This window comes from Zea mays, chromosome 1 (assembly GCF_902167145.1).
Source record: "Zea mays cultivar B73 chromosome 1, Zm-B73-REFERENCE-NAM-5.0, whole genome shotgun sequence".
NCBI classification, from domain to species: domain Eukaryota; kingdom Viridiplantae; phylum Streptophyta; class Magnoliopsida; order Poales; family Poaceae; genus Zea; species Zea mays.
In genome coordinates, this window is record NC_050096.1 from 295,591,092 (window position 1) to 295,611,868 (window position 20,777).

At 44.3% G+C, this 20,777-nt stretch overlaps 3 protein-coding genes and 1 long non-coding RNA gene across 4 annotated transcripts; 2 read left to right on the forward strand and 2 right to left on the reverse strand.

Moving 5' to 3' along the window:
- Window positions 1-303: 303 nt before the first annotated feature.
- LOC118476187 (uncharacterized) lies at window positions 304-788 on the reverse strand. Its single transcript, XR_004855664.1, has 3 exons — window positions 719-788; window positions 418-591; window positions 304-318 (listed from the first exon to the last, which is right to left on the reverse strand). It is a non-coding gene; the product is annotated as an uncharacterized lncRNA (long non-coding RNA).
- A 2,321-nt stretch (window positions 789-3,109) lies between these two features.
- Window positions 3,110-7,100, forward strand: LOC103644186 (protein FAR1-RELATED SEQUENCE 5-like). The gene is made up of 9 exons (XM_008667380.2): window positions 3,110-3,552; window positions 3,621-4,132; window positions 4,234-4,616; window positions 4,711-5,174; window positions 5,257-5,524; window positions 5,616-5,956; window positions 6,032-6,097; window positions 6,180-6,314; window positions 6,386-7,100. The coding sequence occupies exons 1-9, from the start codon at window positions 3,280-3,282 to the stop codon at window positions 6,737-6,739; spliced, it is 2,796 nt and encodes a 931-aa protein (XP_008665602.1). The 5' UTR covers window positions 3,110-3,279; the 3' UTR covers window positions 6,740-7,100.
- A 1,865-nt stretch (window positions 7,101-8,965) lies between these two features.
- LOC103644187 (uncharacterized) lies at window positions 8,966-10,982 on the reverse strand. The gene is made up of 9 exons (XM_020544521.1): window positions 10,761-10,982; window positions 10,487-10,642; window positions 10,362-10,421; window positions 9,908-10,265; window positions 9,707-9,792; window positions 9,578-9,601; window positions 9,374-9,487; window positions 9,199-9,288; window positions 8,966-9,004 (listed from the first exon to the last, which is right to left on the reverse strand). Exons 1-9 carry the CDS (start codon window positions 10,890-10,892, stop codon window positions 8,966-8,968), a joined length of 1,059 nt encoding a protein of 352 aa, XP_020400110.1. The 5' UTR covers window positions 10,893-10,982.
- A 3,623-nt stretch (window positions 10,983-14,605) lies between these two features.
- LOC103644188 (uncharacterized) lies at window positions 14,606-16,756 on the forward strand. The gene is made up of 3 exons (XM_008667382.3): window positions 14,606-15,919; window positions 16,033-16,158; window positions 16,360-16,756. Exons 1-3 carry the CDS (start codon window positions 14,946-14,948, stop codon window positions 16,520-16,522), a joined length of 1,263 nt encoding a protein of 420 aa, XP_008665604.1. The 5' UTR covers window positions 14,606-14,945; the 3' UTR covers window positions 16,523-16,756.
- Window positions 16,757-20,777: the final 4,021 nt, after the last annotated feature.

Here is a 20,777-nt window from a genome sequence, read left to right on the forward strand (position 1 = left end):
TCAGGTTCCTCAGCCACTGTCTCATCTTGATGTCCAAGAAACCCTGAGCAAGGAGCCAAACACATGCAAACCGTGCTTCAAGTATAACAATCTGTGTACAAGTATGTAAATGTTGGAAAGAATATGATATTATAATCTGTTAGTTTAACGATGATTGCTGGTTAGGACAAATGCAGATCCTCTATGCATCTTCAACAGGCCAAGAAGCGCTACCTACATGATGTATTGCCCAGCGTAAGTACCAGTGATGGAAGAGCTTATTCCACAAGCCAAGAGAGCCACACCATACACAACCGCACTGATGTTGCCTAGCACATTCTGAAATGAAAAATGAGCTGGCAATTAATTAAAACTCTCTGGTAGTCAACAGAGACCCAGAGGTAGTGAGTAGTGACCAGGCAGTAAAATCAGTAATACCCTCAGGAGGAAGGACGAGGAGTCCAAGGTGATGTCACTGCATTTTGCAGAGTCATCTGGTGAGACGTTGCTGGAGTTACAGACAGTTCCAGAGACAGAGATGATGCATATGTTGATGAGAAGTGCCACGAACATCGCTACACCACTTTCAAGAAGGAAGAACCTGCAAGCATCCTGAAATGCAAACGAGCGAACAGATGTGCCCTGATTGATTTGTAGCCATTTTTTCTCGGCTGTGGAATGCGAGAATGTAAGCTGAATTGTTTCTGGATTCTGGATCCGTTTGGTTATATATACTCACATTGATTCCTCTTACTGATGACGGAGTGTTCCTTGACAGTACCAGGGCAGAGTGCAAGAATAGATTGTGCCTGTAATTAAATTAGGGAAAAGATTATTCATACTGAGAAGGAGATACAGTATCTGACAAAATACCTAGACTAAAAAATAACGACATGATAAGAACTACAATCATAAAGTAATGGAGTTTTAGAACATAAACTTATGACCTCATGTAGTTGTAAAAAGATTTCAAGCTGCTTCTACCCAAAACTAAATCTCAGTATAAGTAAAAAACATACACGCAAACATACACGCAGCTTCTCGGGCCGCGTAGCGGGCGGGGCACCGCGCGAAGCTTCTAGCGCCGCTGCGAAGCTGGTAGACAGAGAGGAAAAATAAACTGGACACCCTACTGACATAAATCCAACGACATCATTGAGTTTTGCCCGGGAAGGCTATGGAGGTTAAGCTCGCGGCGGAGCGGGAGGTGTGGAAACCTCCGCAGCCGGTCCATGAGGCGATCGGGCGGCACGGCGGGGCGAAGAGAGAGAGGCGACGGTGGGGACGTTGGCGGGGGATCAGCGAGCTGGAGTGCGTGGCCGCGGGAGGTGTTAACGAGTCTGAAGAGGTCCGGGTGGCGAGGGAAAAGCGTCGCGCGGAAGTCCATGGCAAAGCCGAGGTCGGGGGCGCGGGATCATGAGGAGAAGGCGGTGGATCTTGGCGGCGAGCGCGCCTGCGCCTGTGCCGGTGGCGCGGAGCGCCGCAATATCGGCGGCGGGGGTGAGCGCGACCGAGCACCCTGAGCTGCGCCGCGGCGACGGCGGGGTCCACCCTGTCGCCCCCGGCACGCGGGTTGGTGGCCAGCGCGGAGAGGTACCCGAGGAGGGCCTCGGCCTGGAGCGCACGCCTGGCGAAGGCCGCGTCCACTGCCGCCCCGGGCGCGCCGTCACGGACGTCGGCGTTGTCGATCGCCTGCGTGCTGGTGGTGGCCTCGTTGTCCCCGCCGCCTCCGCGGCAGCATGAGGCCAGCGAGCACGCGGCGCGCGACCTCGGCCAGCGCGGCGGCGACAGCCATGGATGGAAGGGCACCAGTGGCGGATGGTTGTCTCGTCGTCCTTGTCGTCATCCACGTCAACCTCCTCATCCTCGTCGCGGCGGCGCGGGACGGCGAGCGCGCCGAGGCGAGGTGGAATTTACAGGCGTGGGAGGGGAGAAGGGGAGGAAGAGGTGGTGTCTGGGTTGGCGATAGCGCATGGCGGGAGGCGGTCGGGAGTGGGAGGAGGAGCAGGCGGGGGGCGATGCAGTGCATGGCGGGAGGTGTGGTGCTTCGGGGTGGAAGAGCTGGGGAGGGGGATCATGGGGAGATGAGCACGGGATCTGGGAGTTGATTGCGGGGGCTGCCGCAGCGACGCCATCGATGGAAAGGAGTGCTGCGGGCGGGCGGGCGCTCAGGGCAGAACCGTGCACCATCCAATGTGGACGTCTACAATAGACACTTATGTAGTAGTAGAGATTTGTACTTAGACTCAATTTCATTTAGTTATACAGACATACTCAAAGGTTGATGACATAATATGTGTAACACTTTGAGGCAAATAAAAAAACTATACAAACAATAGAAATACGACTTGGGAAAAAATATTTTCTCTTGGATTTTCCAAGTGCTGGTGTTAGAATTCTAAAGAGTGGTTATAATATTTGAACGATACATTTCTGTAGCATTTATATGATTTACTACAAAATCACATGATACGATGTTTATATATATGATGATATAAGCACCCCCACCACTAACATGCCTTGAAACCATACTACATAAGCACATGCAGCTAATGAGTTTCAGCTAACATCTTTGTGAACAGCTAAAAGAAAACAAATATTGTTGTTACGTAAAAACAATAAGTCGCACACATAAGTACTTGTCGGGTACTACAATTAGATGTATCCATATCACACCCCTAAAGTGCCTAGATACTTTAGTAAGAAGGGGTCATAAGCAAAACACGCTCCCAACTTTTGAGTAGGTTTATATAACTTAATTTTATTGAGTCTATATATATATATATATATATATATATATATATATATATATATATATATATATAGGGAAGAGGTAATGGAAGCCCTGGGCTTCCATTAGTGGGCGAAGCCCCAGCCAGGGAGACCGAACGGGTCGCTTTAGGCCCACTGGACGCCAGCCTGCGCCATTTATGCAAAGGATAACCACGTATCCCGGCTTACACGCGACATGCAATTACGCACGCATAAATTTGTGTACAAATGTGCGTAACTCATGCAGAAATGGAATCTTTGCATGCCAGGAATCGCGCGCACGAATATCTGCATGTGATAGACGTTTACGACTGCATAACGTTGTGAGACATAATAGCGTAAACCATGCAAGACGTTCACGGCAGGTTTTGGAATAAGGCAAGACGTGATTTTCGTGCGCGAAAATAAAGGCGCAGTTACGGCAGGAAATTAAAACAACTTTACAGCCGCGTCCACGTACGCTCGTCCATCTGAATTATTGGCGGCGGTTACCTGCGGCGGAAGTGAGAGGTCCGGCCGGCGAAGAATATGTCCACCACCGGCGCTGGCGATGGCATCCTCCCTGTAACATCTGCGCATGAGGCAGTAGGTACGTCTGTTTCAATGGACATGCAACCTGTTTTGTCTGCAATCGCCCCATACACAGAGGGTGTATCTGTGACTCCTCCGGCGGCATTGAGGGCACCTGGACATATCGAAGAGCACACAAAAACAACAGACGTGGTCGGCGCAGAGAAGCACATCCCCATGAGACATATTGGGCCACATGAACAGGACACACCTCATATTCTTCAAAGCCATGTGAGTTCTCCCGTATTACGTTAAATTTATTCGATATTGAATCGTAAATGTTAAATTTCTGTGCGCAGCCGGACAATATTGATATAAGATTGATACCTAAAGTCGGTATGACATTTAGTAACGTGGATGAGGCGTATAATTTTTATAGTCAATATGCATACGAGGTAGGATTTCCGTTGAAGAAATATAGGGAGCGGAAGAATTGTAAATGGTTGAACTGTTCAATGGAAGGAAAGAATGCTGAAAGGGTAGCTGGAAATCCAAGGATACGTAACACATGTTCGAAACGAACACAGTGCAAGGCTGGGATGAAACTCAAAAAAATCTACGATGATGCTAAAGAGAATGTTATTTCTGTTCGGATTGATCTGGTAAACTATGAGCATAATCATGAATTTTTGAAGAAAGATACAGAAAAAGGGCAATTGCAATGCAACAAAACACATGATCGTGAATATATGGAGTTCCTTAGTGCGATGCAAGAAAGCAGGATTCCACCACATTGCATAATGGATTTTGTTACTGAAATGCATGGTGGCCCAGAAAACGTTCCAATAACCGTGCAGGACATGAGTAACCTGTAAGTGTATTATGCATTGACAATAATTGTATTTGATATTACATAAACAATCGTAATGTGTTGAGTTAGATATAGTGCATAATCATTACATTTTTTGACAGGAAAAAAGCATGGCAAAGGGAGAGAAATGCAAATGATGTGTCAAAACTGTTATCTTTTTTTTCATTATGCAAGAAAGATAATCCACAGTTTTTTTCAGACTTTCAACTGGACAAAGAAGGGAAAATTTTAAGCATATTTTGGTCCCATGCTAGCCAGCAAGCCGAGTACATTGATTTTGGTGATGCAGTTACTTTTGATACTACACATAAGACTAATATGTATGATAAGCCATTAGGAATGTTTGTTGGTTCGAACCACCACCTACAATGCACAATATTTGGGTTTGCTTTACTAGGAGACGAGACAGTTGATACATTCGAGTGGGTATTCAATACGTTCAAAACATGCATGGGATGTGACGGACCACGAGTGATGCTGACAGGTATGTTGTAATAAAATGGCTCGTAATTATTGTGTCATGTACTATATGATATCATATTGTCTTGCATGATGTTATGTAAATTTATAAATTTCAGATCAAGACCCTGCCATGCCAATTGCACTTGGCAGAGTATTCCCAAACACAATACATCGATTGTGTTTGTGGCATGTGCAAAACAGGTATATGCCCCACTTGAATGAATTATATGCAAGATTTGAGGACATGGATTTCAAAACAAGGTTCCAATCTATAATACATCATCCATTGAATGAAATGGAGTTCGAGGCAGCCTGGCAAATGATGCTTGATGATTTCCACCTACACGAGAACAACACCCTTGCCAGATTATATGACATACGCAGAGATTGGGTACCTGCATTTTTCAAAGGAGATTATTGTGGTCTTATGGTCTCTACACAACGAAGCGAGAGCATGAACAAGTTAGTGAAGAGTGCCCACGTGGATGCAAGCACACCGCTTCATCAATTTGCAAAGCAAATGATGAAGCTATTGCATAGTAGGAAGATGAAAGAGGCCAAAGAGGCACTAGGATGCATGGTAAGTGAAAAAAATTAATAAAACATATTTTTTATGCTATTAAAAACAAAACAGTATTAATACTATATTGTGTAATTTGCAGGGTCAAAAGGATACAACTACATTGTATATGTTTGAAATAAGAGTAGCAAGGGCATACACTAGAGCTGTGATGACAAGGTTTCAGGAGTCAGTAAAATATGCAACTGCATACCGAATAGACCGTGATACACAGGGTGAGGAACATGATTGGGTGGTGAAACATACTACAAGATCAAATAAAATTGTTTGGGGTCAACACCAATTCAAGATAAGGGCTGATGTGGATGCCGGAAAGTATTCATGTGAGTGCAAGCATTGGGAGCATACAGGTATGTTATACTATAAAAAATTATAAATTATTACGAATGCATAGCTGTTTACGATTAATATATGACATAATGTATGTTTAATCAATTATAGGTCTATTTTGTGTTCATCTTGTACGCGCTTTCATGCATCTACAAATTGAAAGGATCCCAAGTGAGTATATTTTGCAACGATACACATACTCCGCGCATCAAGATGTGGCTTTTTCAAGAGACGATAGGAATTTGAAAGGAAAAGATGGAGAAACTAGATCATATAGACAGAAGATGTTGCTTAAAAAAGCAATGAAAGTAGTACACCATGCGAGTATGTCTAAAGCTGGGAATGATAAAGCCCTAGAGATGATGGACGAATTATTAGGGTTATTGATGCGTGTGGAGCCTGATATAGGTACTAGTGAGAGTTGTGGCACAAGTGTTTGCGATGACATCCAGGTACGCACCTCGTGATGTTATGAATTTTGCATAATTACTTGTCGAATATGATCCATGATTGTAATGATGATATAGGTCGAAGCGTATGAAACAGAAGAAATGGCTATAGACAACTTACGCAAATTAGATGATGGGAACGAGGTATGGAACAGATCTTTATAATGTATTACATATACTGCACTATAAAATTTGTGTCCTCACTGGACTTTGTTTTATTTCACAGGAAATTTTAATGGGCTCTAATACAAATGAATGCAATAATAAGGATGATCAATGTAATATGCAGATATTAACATTGGAACATAACACTGACATTCGGCTGGTTGAGAGTAGTTCTATGGATGTGGAAGCTAGAAAGGTGAAAACATTGCTACAATATATGATGACATATGAGAAAGTAAAATCTGACTTGATATCTTTGTTTTGTAGAAACTGGAATTTCATATGGAAGGTGTAAACTTGACGAGACCAGATAAGGCCAAGCCTAAGGGAAGAACAATCAAAAGTAGTGAGCAACAAGTTTTAAAATTGGGTGCGAAAGGAGCTAAGAAGATGAGCAGGAAATGCCAGAAATGTGGCATAGCTGATGGTCACAACAGCCGTACGTGTTTAACTGTCGAGGATAATAGGGTTCGATTGGCTAACCTATCTGGACGTAAGCGAGGACGGCCTCCTGGTTCAAGGAACAAAATCATAGCTGCAGCCCCGCAATGGAATGAGACATCAACGTCGAAAAAACGAACGGTGGATGTCGGAGATGATGATTCATCTGGTAGAGAGTAAAAGAGCATAAGATACAAATATTTCCTTGTGTAAATGTGATTCATGTGTTCGTTTGTCTACTTCCAGAAAGAATCATAAATATACTTGCAAACTGGTATAAATGGATGTGTAGTTTGTCATAAGCTTTAACAGTAATGCAGCAGTCTGACTGTATATGTACATAGCATAAATGTATGTGAAAACCTGCGTAACTATGCGTTGTGTAATGCATAAGAGTGTAAGCATGTGAACCAATGACTGTACAAAAATGACTGCGTAAGTTGTAGTGCAAACTGGCATAAATGTCTGTGTAATTTGTCATAAGCTTTAACAGTTATGCAGCAAACTGACTGAACATATACTACGGTCAATAATTATATCGTGAACATGCATACGTCCAGATAGGTTATGCAGTTATGCAGCAATCTGAATGTACATTTATGCAGCAATCTGACTGTACATATGCAGCAATCTGACTGTACATATGCAGCAATCTGACTGTACAAACATGCATAAGCCTTTCAATAATTATATCGTAAAGTCCGGTCAAGAAAGATGCATACTTCGAGGTTATTGACATAACAATATTGTACAGAAACCTGGAAGAATCAAATGCAAGAAACAGACATTACATTTCAAACACAGTTTGGAACAACATGACAGTTTAGAAAAAAAGCTGATCCCAAAGTTGTCAATGACATAACTAAGAAACGTCTACGGACTTTGGCCAAAATATACACACATGACTGATCTGGAGTTTAGGGAACCATTGTATACAAAATATATTACATGACCAAACTAAACTACATCCTTTAGACCTTGAATCTTTGGATGTCTTGGAGCAGCGATAATGCTTTGTTCTTCGGGTGGAATGTGATGTAATGCAGCGCAAGAGACCGTATCTCACTGGTGTTGCCCTGCAAAACAAAAACACTGAGTTAGTTATACCTCTGTTCCATGTGTTGCCATGGGCCAACTGTAGAATTAAATGGTAAATTTGTACATACTGCTTCTATGTCTGACCGCAAAGATCCTTCGTCGCATAGATAAAATAGAATGTAACCCATGACATAAAAACCACAGTCATTTGATCCAGCTACCATGTTAGGACAATTTTGACACAAGTCAATTGTGAAGTTACCAAACTTGGGAAAACATGAACTGGGCCGCACATGTTGTATTGCTTTGTTTAATCTGCTCATAATAACCTTAGCCCAGGGTAACTTTCGGCCACCTGACCCCAAATGTGCAAAATGATAGTCCTTCCATGTAGTTCCACCAAGTGTTGGTCCATATGGGTTGGAATCTAAAATATGAATGCACTTCTTGACCTTGTTGACAACATACAATGTCCAATGCCCCCTGCTTACCATGGGGACCATGATCTGACCGTGTAAAAAAAGCATAAAATTAACAGGGTAACTTACAAAAGCATAACAATGTGATATGTTACATTTAAAAGGAATTGTGTTTGGATTATGAAATAGGATTGTTACCGCTTTGTATTGGTCCAACTCATCTGTCTCAGGCAATGAATTGTCTAGATGTGTGTGGAGTACAGATTCATCAAAAGGTTGAGGATTGCGACTGTGTCGTTCCTGTTCCTCAAAGTTGAGTATTGACTGCAATAAACAATATAAATGGAGTGAGTGTACTTGGGTTGATCTAATTTGTATATGAAAATGGTGTATGTAAGTTACAATAGTTTACCCCAACATTAACATCAAGAACCAAACAGTTTGAACTCATGGAAGTCTGCTGATTTTTTGCATCATGAATAACACATTGGATGAAACACTGCATGAATCCATTGTCGAGACACTTCCCATCGGCAAAAGATTCATATATGTCAGAACATGTCGCTGAATATTCACCATAATCTATTATGGTCCTGGTGAATTTTTTAAATCAATTAGAAAGGTGGCGTAAATCTACAAGCATATAAACAAATTTAGATTAAGTATGAACTTCGTACCTGCGGGTGTCAGATTGCAGACCACACAAATATTCGCGTAGAGCTAACACAGTTTGCATCTCCGAATCAAGAGAAGCCTGGCCAACCTGTGGAGTGTTTGTAGCTGGATGGGTTTCAACATAAACCTAAAAATATATATGAAAATATACATAAAACTCTGTGAACAAATTTGACAACTATAAAGAAAATGAAAATAACTGAGCTGACATAAAGTGGAATATACGTATGTGGAATGAAGTGTCATAAACTGGCATAAAATTAATGAGCTGCCTTTACTGGTACATATCAAGAGAAACAAATATTCTTGCAAACTGCATAAATGAATGTGTAATTTATCATAGTCAGCTAGCAGTTATGCAAATACTGCATGCACATCTACACAGCATATATGTATATGTAAATGGGCATAACAATGATTTGTAAGATGCATAACCTATTTATACTGTGAAGCATGGCTGTAAAAAAACTGTGATAAGTTGAACACTACAAAGAAAATGTAAATTACTGAGCTGACATGTTCAGATGGAGTCTGATCAAAGCATGGACCACTGTCAGGCAAGTCTGTTTCTGCCACTTGTTGTACGCCACCAGTAGACTAACAAATGATGGTATAAATGGATTACAAATTTAGTAAACTGCTAATGAGAATATAGAAAAAACACGAGGGGTTTTAGACATACCTTGATTTGCGGTGTCGCATCAAATATCGGCGCGTCAGGATCCATGTGGGGTGTTGCTTTAGGAGTGACGTTTGTATTGGTCGGCATGTTCTTGCCACCGTCACCATGTTTACCCTGAAAAAATTGTAATGGTTATATGCTATTTACATAAAACGATTAATACAACCCTAGAATGAAAAAATACAATGATTGTAAAAACATTACCACTGAGGTTGTAGGTGTTTTGTTCTGTTTCGTTATATTTGTATGAACCAGTAGATCAATATCAGCTTCATCGGGACAACTTTCTAATAGTACACGAATATGCTGTTGCCTTAACAGTAATTCATGTACCTGTGTGTCTGTAAACTGCGTATCCAGCTGAGAAACTGGAGTAGACATATCGGGTACAGTTGGGGGGGCCGGACACGTACATCCTTCTGTATGTGTCATGTAAACAAATAAAACATTGTTAAAAATAATGGCATCAAAACCATATGGATCAATGATTGCATAACTTTTTTATATTGACGTAAATACATTAAACAGACTAACCAGCTGTCTGGGGAAGAATATCATCTGATTTTGATGTGGTTTTCTGCACATCATAAGCATCTTCGTTGTCACCCGCCTCGGCACGGAGGACCTCATCAATTAACTCGCCAAAAACATCAGATAGATTGAATTGTTTCTCAACAATCTGCTGAAGATTCTGTTTAATAACTGAACACGCCTTACCAACCTCCGCATCAAAATGTGACAGCTTCTCTATGAAACCCATGCGGTGGCGGGATGGAAGCTGATTAAGCTTGCTTGATATCAAATCCCTGATGAGCGGGAGTTCGATGTGAATTGAGTGCTGTCCAGATGGGTCAGGACGAGGAACATCAAAAGCGTTGGTCCTGGTCTTATGCTGTTGTAAATTGAAAATTATTAAGTAAATGTATAGCATATAACTGGATATTATGTTGAAATTCTACGACAAACAAATATATAAATAGAATCATGCCTTGAATTGTGCATGAACGGGTGGTACATCTGTGTAGCAGGTCTCTGAGGAGCTTCGGAACTAAAAAAAATGTGTGAGATATGGAGTAAAACTAAAAAAAATGATTGACACATAAGAAAAAATACCGAGCAATGTCCAAATGCTTCTTCTCCTTTGCGTATCTTGCCCTTGTCAGCTCTTGTCAGGGCTTGAATAATATTCCTATCAAAGTATTTGATTCGTGGTGTTCCACGTTTGTTCAGGGGTGCCGCTGAGTCATGCAAATGATCCAAATAATACAGCTGCAAAAGGCATAACATGAGTCATTATAAGACATAACAAAAGCATAAACTACGTGTATATGGATTTTGCATACAAGATTATGGGTACATGTAACAGACAAAGAAAGCATATGCTTACAAGAATAACGATGGAACATCCATAGATGGTTGTAGAAACGTTCGTAACGCTCCTGTTATGCCACTTCTTGGCAGCTTGGCATAAATCATTGAAAATAAGCTGACACCAGTCAATCTGGTGGAAACGATCCATCTGCTCGGTTAAAAGAACCTCATGGTTCGTTATTCCCCAGCTGGCAGTAGGGAACAACAACCTATTGAACAATATCAAGAAAAAGCATCTGATGCTCAAATCATCGTCAGAACCTTTCCTCAAACGATCTTGTAGAGCTGTAATCCCAAAATCTTCTTTCGATAGCCCAAGTTCAGCTCTCAAATTGTTGGCAACAACAGCTTCATCAATGCCCAATGCAGTTCCTCCCCCAGCATTCGGTAAACCCAAAATTAGGTGTACCGTATCCTTTGTTATTTTCAGCTCCTTCCCAGGGCCAGCTCGAATTGTCATGTCATTGGGGTCGAGCTTTTCCATCAGCCAAGCTAAGTGTGATCTGCTGCCGAGTGCATCCAGTCTCATATCAAGAATACTAGAAAATCCCCTACGTGCAATTGCTTGTTGCTGTCTGTCATTTAATATCTGTATGCTTACTAACACATCTTGGGGGTTGCATCTGACGTTCAGCTTCTGCTGGGGAAAATATATAAAATGAATATTGTAAATATTTACATGTGCATAATCGCAACACAATGTTTAACTCAGACATAAAGACAACATGATTTCACGCATAAAAAGGATATATTGCCATAGACATAAATATCTAACCTGTCGGGGTGGGGGCACTGCTTTCCGCCGCTTAGTGACTACCTTCTTCAAAACTTTCCCAGGGCTGTCGTCCAAGTTACGCTTCTTGGATGATGGCATAAAGTCATCATCCTCATCAGCAGCACGCCTTGTCTCGGGTCTAACAGTCCCCGCCGGAGCACGGGGTATGTCAACGCTGAAGCACTCCTGAGTAGACTGGATTATGATGCGTTTTGGATTGGAAGGTGGTCGGTCTACGTTCTTCATCACTGATGTTCCTACCAAAATGAAACAACACATATACATAAAATACGTAAAGGAACAAAAAAAAGATAAGCACAAAGTCAATTCAGATCAGTTCATGACCATACATTGCATAAATGTATCAACAAAGCAGCATAACACAATATTGTAAATTGCATAGACTTATGAGACTAACTTGATAAAAAAAATGTGCTCATATGCGACATTAAATTAATGTAAAACCTGGTTATTTCGTTTGAGCTGGCCCAATTTGAACAGCATTAGGTTTTATGGCATAATGTATTGATGTATGAATCATACTTCTGTCAACAAATCAGCATAACACAATATTGTAAATTGCATAAACCTGTGAGACTAACTTGATCAAAAAAATTCTGCTCATATGCGACATCTAATTAATGTATAACCTGGTTATTTCGTGTGAGCTAGCCCAAATTGAACAGCAATAGGTTTTATGGCATAATGTATTGATGTATGGATCATACTTCTGTCAACAAATCAGCATAAACAAAATATTGTAAACTGCATAAAGGTGTGATAGGTTGCATAGTATACATTTGTGTCTCCAATTAACTATAAATTTATAATGAATTTGTATTTGATAAATCAAGCAATTGGCAAAATAATAATGTGAACTCTATCTACGATTCAGATTGGAAGAGATGTTGATGGCTTACCGGAATGTGGATGGGTCTGGAGGGCGGCTGAATCCGATACAGCTGTGCAGGGGGCAACCCAACGCGACGCGGGGCTGTGCCAAATGCGTCGGGGACTCAACGTTGAGGACGGACCTCGTGACGGGGTAGGGGACTCGGCGTTCGGCCGACGCGGTGGAGAAGATCGAGGTCTTGGTCTCCGACGAGTAGGAGAACGCAGGGGCGGCACAACCGCCTCCTCGATTCCGGGGCCCTTGCCGGAGACGAAAAACAAGGCCACGGCCTGTTTGCGGCGGAGAAGGCGAGGGCGTGCGACGGAGAAGGCGGGTCTCTGCGGGGGTGAAGGAGAATGCGACGGCGGGGGAACTGCGGGGGAGAATCTTAGGGCGACGGCGGCGGTTAGTCTAGGGTTCGCCGGGCGCCGAGGAGAAGCAGCATACGGCGGCGGATTTGGCTAGGGTTCGGCGGGAACGATAGTTACGGGAGAGCTGAGCTGAGAAAACGACGGCTCAGTTCCTTGATTCGTGGGCCCGGATTACGTAAACTGCCTAGATTGCGGGAACACGATCTTTTCGTGGGCCCGGATGCCGCGATACGTGCGCACACCAAAAGAGTGTAAACGGTAACAAAACGGAGCATAACTCGTATTTATAATTGCCGTAACGGTGTATTACATTAAACCAGTAAAGCGTGCGCGCCGGTCAGAGCACCTGGTCGGTGTCTGGTCGGGGCTTCCTGTAGTTAGAGAGAGCCCAGGGCTCTAAATACTATATATATATATATATATATATATATATATATATATATATATATATATATATATATATATATATATATATATATATATATATATATATATATATATATATATATATATATATATATATAGCACGCCACCACTCAATGAGCGCATGAGGTCGAGCGACCATTTTTTCTGGGAAAGGAGGTCGGCACCAATGACCATGGCGCCGACCTCCTGTCACATAGACGCCAGCTCAACATACCAGAGCGAGATCTCGACGCTATTAATATTAGCGTCGAGCTCAACATACCAGAGCGAGATCTCGACGCTATTAATATTAGCGTCGAGGCGTGTAACTTCGGCGCCAATAATAATGACGTCGGGTTAAGGGTCATTTTCTAAATTCAAACCAGAAAGAACGTAGTTGTAAAAATCTTTCACAAAAGGGTCAAAAAGCAAAAAAGATGATCACGTGGGAGGCGAGGCTGGGGGCAACAAGGTCGTAGGGGAGGGGAGGAATGATTCAAATAATATTGTCCATTAGAGTTGAGTAAGAAAAACTGGATTATTCAGCAATCTTACTCATTGGTTCTGATGATGTGGTAAATCTGGATGCAATTTGTTTGGTGGATTTAATGGAGGTTATGGATGTGGGTGATTTGGTTAGGTGGTTTTTTTTTGCAAAAGTTTAAACTGGTGAATTATATAGTGGTATAGATTATCAATTATCTGAGTCTTGAAATTAAGAATCTGTTTGGTTCGTGGCTAAATGTGTCACACTTTGGCTAAGGTTAGTCGTCCGAATTGAATAACTAACCTTAGACAGAAAAGTTAGATAAAATGTGGCAAGTTAGTCAGTGAACCAAACATACCCTAAATATCTATGAAAACTATAGAATATAACTTGTCATTAAACATCCATGTTTATTTCATTTGCTAGTATTGGAAGCAATGTCAAATAACTCTCGAGTGGGATTGACCATACTGCCATCGTTTGTTTTTTCAATGACCTGAACAGTTAGCTTTGTGGGGAAATACATCCACGTTGAATGAACAATAAACAGACGCAAATTCCAGTAACCACACAGCCTGAAATTGTTGACCCGTTCAGCCCTTGAGCTGGACAAGCTAAGATATAAACCGAACATGATTTAAGTCTTCACTGGAGTAAGTTGCTACATTTAAATCGACTACTTTATCATTTAGTTAGCATCTTGTCAGCTCTAGTTTGCACCCGTGATGATTGACCAGTTTTTCTAAACAAAACAAAAGGCCAATAAAATAGAGTCGATAACTCAGAACAGACGTTTTGACGCCTAATAAAAAACTTGTTTAAAATAATCAGAAGGCATCTGGGCCGTCCACGCTACCGACGTCCCTGATCATCACATCATCCTCGTTGACTTTTTAAAAATTTATTCCGATCGTGCTCCACCTCTCGCTCGCAAATGGAATATCATATACTCACGAGAATTGCTTCCTGCTCAAGTGAAGGAGCCAATGAGACTGCCCACCTCACATATGCATATGCTCCCACCTCCCTGTATAAGATCACAGAAAGATCTGGCAAAGACTCTTTCCAACGCCACCACGCCATTGCTGCAATTCTCGCAACCTTTCTACCTCTCCACTCAATCATAGCATAGCACCTGGAACAATTTCATGTGCAAATCTAGATTGATTAGTGGTTGCAATCTCGTTGGGTGATTCGATCGAGGCTACCAGTGTGCTACTACTAGCACTTGGATTTGCCGGTGCAAGTTTTTCTCTCTCTTTTTGAAAGCCATGGAGGCGGTGGAGGAAGCCAACCGGGCCGCCGTGGAGAGCTGCAAGAAGCTCGTCGCCGTGCTCTCGCTATCCGGCGGCGACGCGTTCCGGCCTATGCCTGTGGCCGCGGAGACCGACGAGGCGGTCGCCCGGTTCGGCAAGGTGGTAGCCGTCCTGAGCGGCAGGCTCGGCCACGCCAGAGCAAGGGTTGGCAAGAGGAGCCCGGCGCCTCCCGTCGTCGATGCAAGCTGCCTCTTGGATCACCCGTCCTTGGCAGTGGCACCGCGCCACACTCCCAACGGCGGCCACCTGCTGCTCAGTGCAACTACTCCTCCTCTGCCACCTCTGCCACCGCATCTGCTGCCTCCAGCTAGTATGGCGATGCGAAGCGCTGCGGTACCGATGACGATGAGAAGCCAAGAAGCGGCACCGGCGCCGGCGGTGCTGCTGGTGCCGCCTTGTGCCAGCAACGTTACACTGACGCCGGCCAAGAAGTTCGACCGGAGCATGTTCCTAGAGACGCCGCTGCTGGAGCTGAACTCCTGCGGCGTGCCTCCCTCGCCGTCGGCGTCGCCAGCCATGGCCGCGGTTCAGAGGAACAGCACGAAGGTCGCGGCGGCTGTCCCCGCGCCCAATCCTTGCACCAGCGCCCCGCGCATCCAGTTCCATCCGCCGCACCAGCAGCAGCAGCAGGCGGCGAAGAAGCAGAAGAGCTTCCAGTTCGACCAGACGCCGAGCGGCGAGCAGTTCCACATCGAGGTGCCGGTGCCGCTGCCCCGTGCCGCCCCCGCCGCCAAGGAGGTGATCAGCTTCAGCTTCGACAACAACTCGGTGTGCACGTCGTCGGCGGCGACATCCTTCTTTACGTCCATCGGCAGCCAGCTGATCAGCATGTCCGACGCCGCGACGAGCTCCGCCGCCACGGCGAAGAAGGCGTGTGGCAAGAGAGCGGAGGACAGCAGCGGCGTGAGGTGCCACTGCCCGAAGAAAAAGTGAGTGCCGCTGCCGCCATCTCTGCATCCTCCTCCTGCTCGCAAGTTTGCAACGCGACATGTTGTACGTGGCGTTTGGATGGCTGGCTAATGGATGGTGGAGATCTGTGCAGGAAGCCGAGGGAGAAGAGGGTGGTGAGGGTGCCGGCGATCAGCGACAAGAACGCCGACATACCAGCGGACAACTACTCTTGGAGGAAGTATGGGCAGAAACCCATCAAAGGCTCTCCTCACCCAAGGTGCGTTGCATCTTCGTTCACCATTTCGTTCTCTCCACGCCATTGTTACTACTCAAGGTTCTGGTTGTGTGCCCATTAAGCTGCCACGCCATCTTGTTTGTCTTGTGCGGCTACACCGCTATTCTTTTGACCATTGTTATTCAGATAAATTGCATTTTGATCCACCAAATTCTGATCGAGTGGTCTGAATTGTTGGTGCAGGGGATACTACAGGTGCAGCAGCAAGAAGGACTGCCCGGCGAGGAAGCACGTGGAGCGGTGCCGCAGCGACGCCGCCATGCTGATCGTCACCTACGAGAACGACCACAACCACGCGCAGCCGCTGGACCCCTCCGTGCTCACCGCCGCGAACGCGGAGGCTTGAGAGCCCGTCCGACGGATCGGATTCGGAGCCTCTGCCAGCGTCGTGCTTGAGCGACGCCGCCATTCTTTTCATTGAAAACAAGATGTACAGTAGTGACAACTTGAGTGCGTTTCACTGCTTCTGTTTCTCCGTGTCTGTTTAGATGAAATCCATTCAGATGAGGCCTCTTGTTTAATCTGTGCATGCCAAAGAGGCAAAGACCAACCAGATTCCAATCATCAATCGTTGTACGCTTGCAGTCGTGTACCTATCGCTCTCACTCGCTTAGGACTAAAGTTGATATTGATTGACTTAAGATAAACATAAAAAGATAAACTTAGAGCTGGTTCGTTTTGTTCTCAATCCATGTGGATTGGATAGGTTTAATCTCAAACAAATCAAAAACTTTCATATTTTTCCACTCTCGTCTAATCCACATGGCATAGTAATAACCGAACAAATCTATATGTGGATGAAGTGAGTACAAGACATGATCGTCTATATGACCACACCACTAAGGCTATGTTTAGATACTCTAATATTCACCTCAATTCATATGTGTTGAGTTGAATTATGGTATAAACTAATTTATACCATAATCCACCTCAACGCATCTGAATTGGATAAATACTAGACTACCCAAACTAGTTGATATCTGATCTCCGCAATGTGCTGCGTACGTTCGTGTAATCCCCGCCATTCAGAATTCACGTGTGACCAGCTCGCCTCGGCATACCTGGCTGAATCTTTCTGCATGCCTATCTCCTGTGGACGCGAGCGAGACATGAGTGGCTCGAGAACAACACGAACGGCGTCGCGTACTGAATAATATTACGGTCTTCCGTTGATCCGTTCCAGCAGCTCACACGAGTGATTTTCTATTCCCGAGACGCCGGCTTCCATCACCGCGGCACGCCCGGTCCATGATTCAGTTCCGATTCCGAACGATCACGCGCTTCGTTCGTCGCTGTTGCAGCGCGGACCAAGCAACTGTCAGCTGCTAATCTGGCTGGCAGGACAGTTAGGGCATTAAATGCGCCCCCCACGATGAGCGCCGATGATTAGTGGCGCCAAGCATGTGCGTGCCCCCGATCTTACTGACGCTCTAATCCTGATTATGTTCAGGAGAGGCCTAGCTGGCACACCACATTATTTCCGCCATAGCCTGGTGAGATCATTATCGATGGCCATTTGCATGGGCTTATGGATCGTATTGTTTTTTTAGCTGGTCTTGGTAGAGACTTGATCCATGTTTAATGATGGCTGAATGAGAAGGGTAACTCAACTCCGCGAGCTATATATAATAAGGATGTCTATGACGATGTGGGTTTTCCGGACACTGCACCATGCTGTTCCAACTTGTTCTTTGAGTCACAGCTTAGTTGCTCTGTACGCTGCAGCAGCATCGAGAATCTTTTGATAAATTTGAGGTAGGGTACTTTTTTCCTTCCTTTGTTTCTTACTTTCGGTGCAATAAGAGGATTGCATTTTACTCACAATTTCATGGCCCAGTGGTTCACTGTTATGACACCTAAGGGCTTGTTCGGTTCTACCCCAATCCATATGGATTGAGGGGGATTGAGGGGGTTTCAATCCCCAGTAAGTCAAAATCCCCTCCAATCCGTATCAATCCCCTCCAATCCATATGGATTGAAAATAACCGAACAAGCCCTGAGGCGGAACTGGCCCCTGGCTGTCTGGGCCACGGCCCATGCGCAGCCGGCTACCGTGTCTATCAATATCTGTGTTAAGTAACCCTAGTTAGGGTTATGTGGGCAAATACCGACTTTGCCCCTGAGGGATCTCACATCTCTATATAAGGAACCTGTACACCCCTTCATAAGATAGAGATCAGAAAGAGACCAGAGGCCCAACCTTATACCATGTGTCTTGTGTGTTTCCTCTGTCGTGCTTATGGGAAGGGAGACGGGTTCTCCACAGCTTCTTGCGTCTCTACTGCTGACGGGAGGGAAGGGAGCGGATCTGTTGATCCGTGGTAACGTAGTTCTCAACACGTTATCAGCACGCTCTACCTCGACGTTGCTGCTGGATCAAATCTGCATCAACTCTCCGTCAATCCGGCAGGTCTCCGGCCTAGCCGAACTGTCCTACGCGACAGGCTTCGCTTTCCTTCGCTGCATGAAGATAAACGGTATAAAATTTCTTAATTGAATCTGTTACTTTTCAATCGAGAGAAAAACCGAAGTAGATTAGATTAGAAAAAAAAAGCTTCCAGTAGAAGTCACACGCGCGTCTCCCCTCATGGCATTGGCGACGGGCACTGCGCAAGCCGCTAGGCACCGCGTGCTGGCACTCTGCCCTCCGCTGTGGCCCTGTGGGCATCCGAGCTGTCCCGCTGGCGAGCCTCGATCGTGCGTCTCTGTCGCACACGCAGTCCACCAGTCCAGGCAATTGATGCGTCGTCGCTGTTACTGCCGCAGCTGCTATCGTCGCAAATGTGCGTGCATGCCACTAATTCTGCATAGATGAGCGGGTCATCCGTGCAGGTAGTTACTGGCCGCATGGTCCAGGCGAAACTCCGCTAATTTCTCCAACGACTGATACGGGCTAGGATTTGCTTCCTTTGCAAGCCAAGTCAATGGAGTGGACGTGATAGCACCATGAACTGCGGTTTGCTTAACAGGTGGGGCCCACTTACTTGCATGCTTGCTTGCATGTTGTCGTGATGGTGCGTGTATGTGATGGTGCATGGTTGTGATGGCACATACCTGCATGGCTGGAGGCCTGGAGCCTAGCCCATCTCGACCATGTCGGGTCTGCCAGGATTCATAGGTGGAGTCAATGCCTGTGCCTTCCGTGCGTGTGAGCGGGTCTTGTTCGGTTTTCTTTGCTTCCTGATGAAAGAATGAGAACTGGAATCGTGTACCAGTTCAGTTGGGTTTGGTTGTGCGGTCTGCACATACCTGAATAAAGCAGATTTTATGTTACGGTTCCTACTCTAAGTAATTATTTTCTACAATAAATAATTAGTACATGTTTGAATATGGAAAATACCTTTTGCATCTGATGTGTTATATTCATGAATTAATTCTAGTATTTTTTCTGCTTTTATTTCCCGTAGTAAATACTTAGCGGAAATTTATTAAAATGCATGTGAAGGTTATATTGTGTATACTCAAATCGCTCTAAATATTTGCTATGTGTTGAGCCTTCAGACTCACGTCGAGCGATTAAATTGTATAATGGGGTACTCGGACACGTTGATCAGGTTGCGTTGGTAATCGGCTGAGTTATGACATTAGCTGAATATTGGCTGCGCCCTGGCAACACGATGCAGTATTTGTGCCGTTCGAACTTGGCTGCGTCATGTGATTGCTATATCGCGCTCTCGCTTAGTCGGATCGCTCCCTTTGAGTCGGACCGCCATCGCCGAGTCACACATTTTTCGAGGGCCCTGAAGGCATTGCATGTGTGTCGCAACTATTGAGTCACAATTGCACTTGTTGCGTCTGTTGTGTCTGTTGCGCGTACTTATCGTGTACCCCAACTACCAAGCACAGTTGTGTCTGTTTGCTTATTACGAAGACTGGATGTGTTGTCGTAGCCCTGATGGCTGCACACGCGTTGACATCAGACGCTAGAGCTTGTACTCGTGTGGATTGTGGTGGGTTGTTCAAGCCTCTGAAGCCACATCATAGCGCAACCTTCATAAGCAATTTTGTTTAGCTCTATATTTTATTTGATTGTGTTGTGTGGCATCATATATTTATATATATTGCCAAGTGGCCATAACAGCTATATCAAGCTCTATAGTGCTTGAATAATCTGGGAAATTAAATTAAATTAAAATATGAAACACAGATAAGTTAATTCTCTGCTCTCATCTCATGCATAAAGTTTTACCCGAAGTAACTCGAAGATATATAATATAATGCATGAAAGCCTTTTTTGGCATAGAAGACATCACAAATTGGGATTCTATTAGTAAGCAAAAGGCCTTACCAAATAATTTAAGACTATAAATCTCAGCCATACATTGCTCAACCAGATGTTAGCACATTGCTCTCTTTGTCGCTAAATGACATGAAGCAAACTATGAGATAAAAGGATATGTAATCGCCAGCAACACGAAGTTGCAAGTATACCGAGAGGTTATTCTAAGAAAACTTTCACTATGTTGGTGTGAAAACCATAGTGTGTTCCCGTCGAACCACTTTACTCATTCTATCTAGAACCTCTATGCTTGTGTCGCATACATCTCTCGGAATTGTAAATACTTATAGTCACTGAATTGACTCGAGATATTCCTTTGACA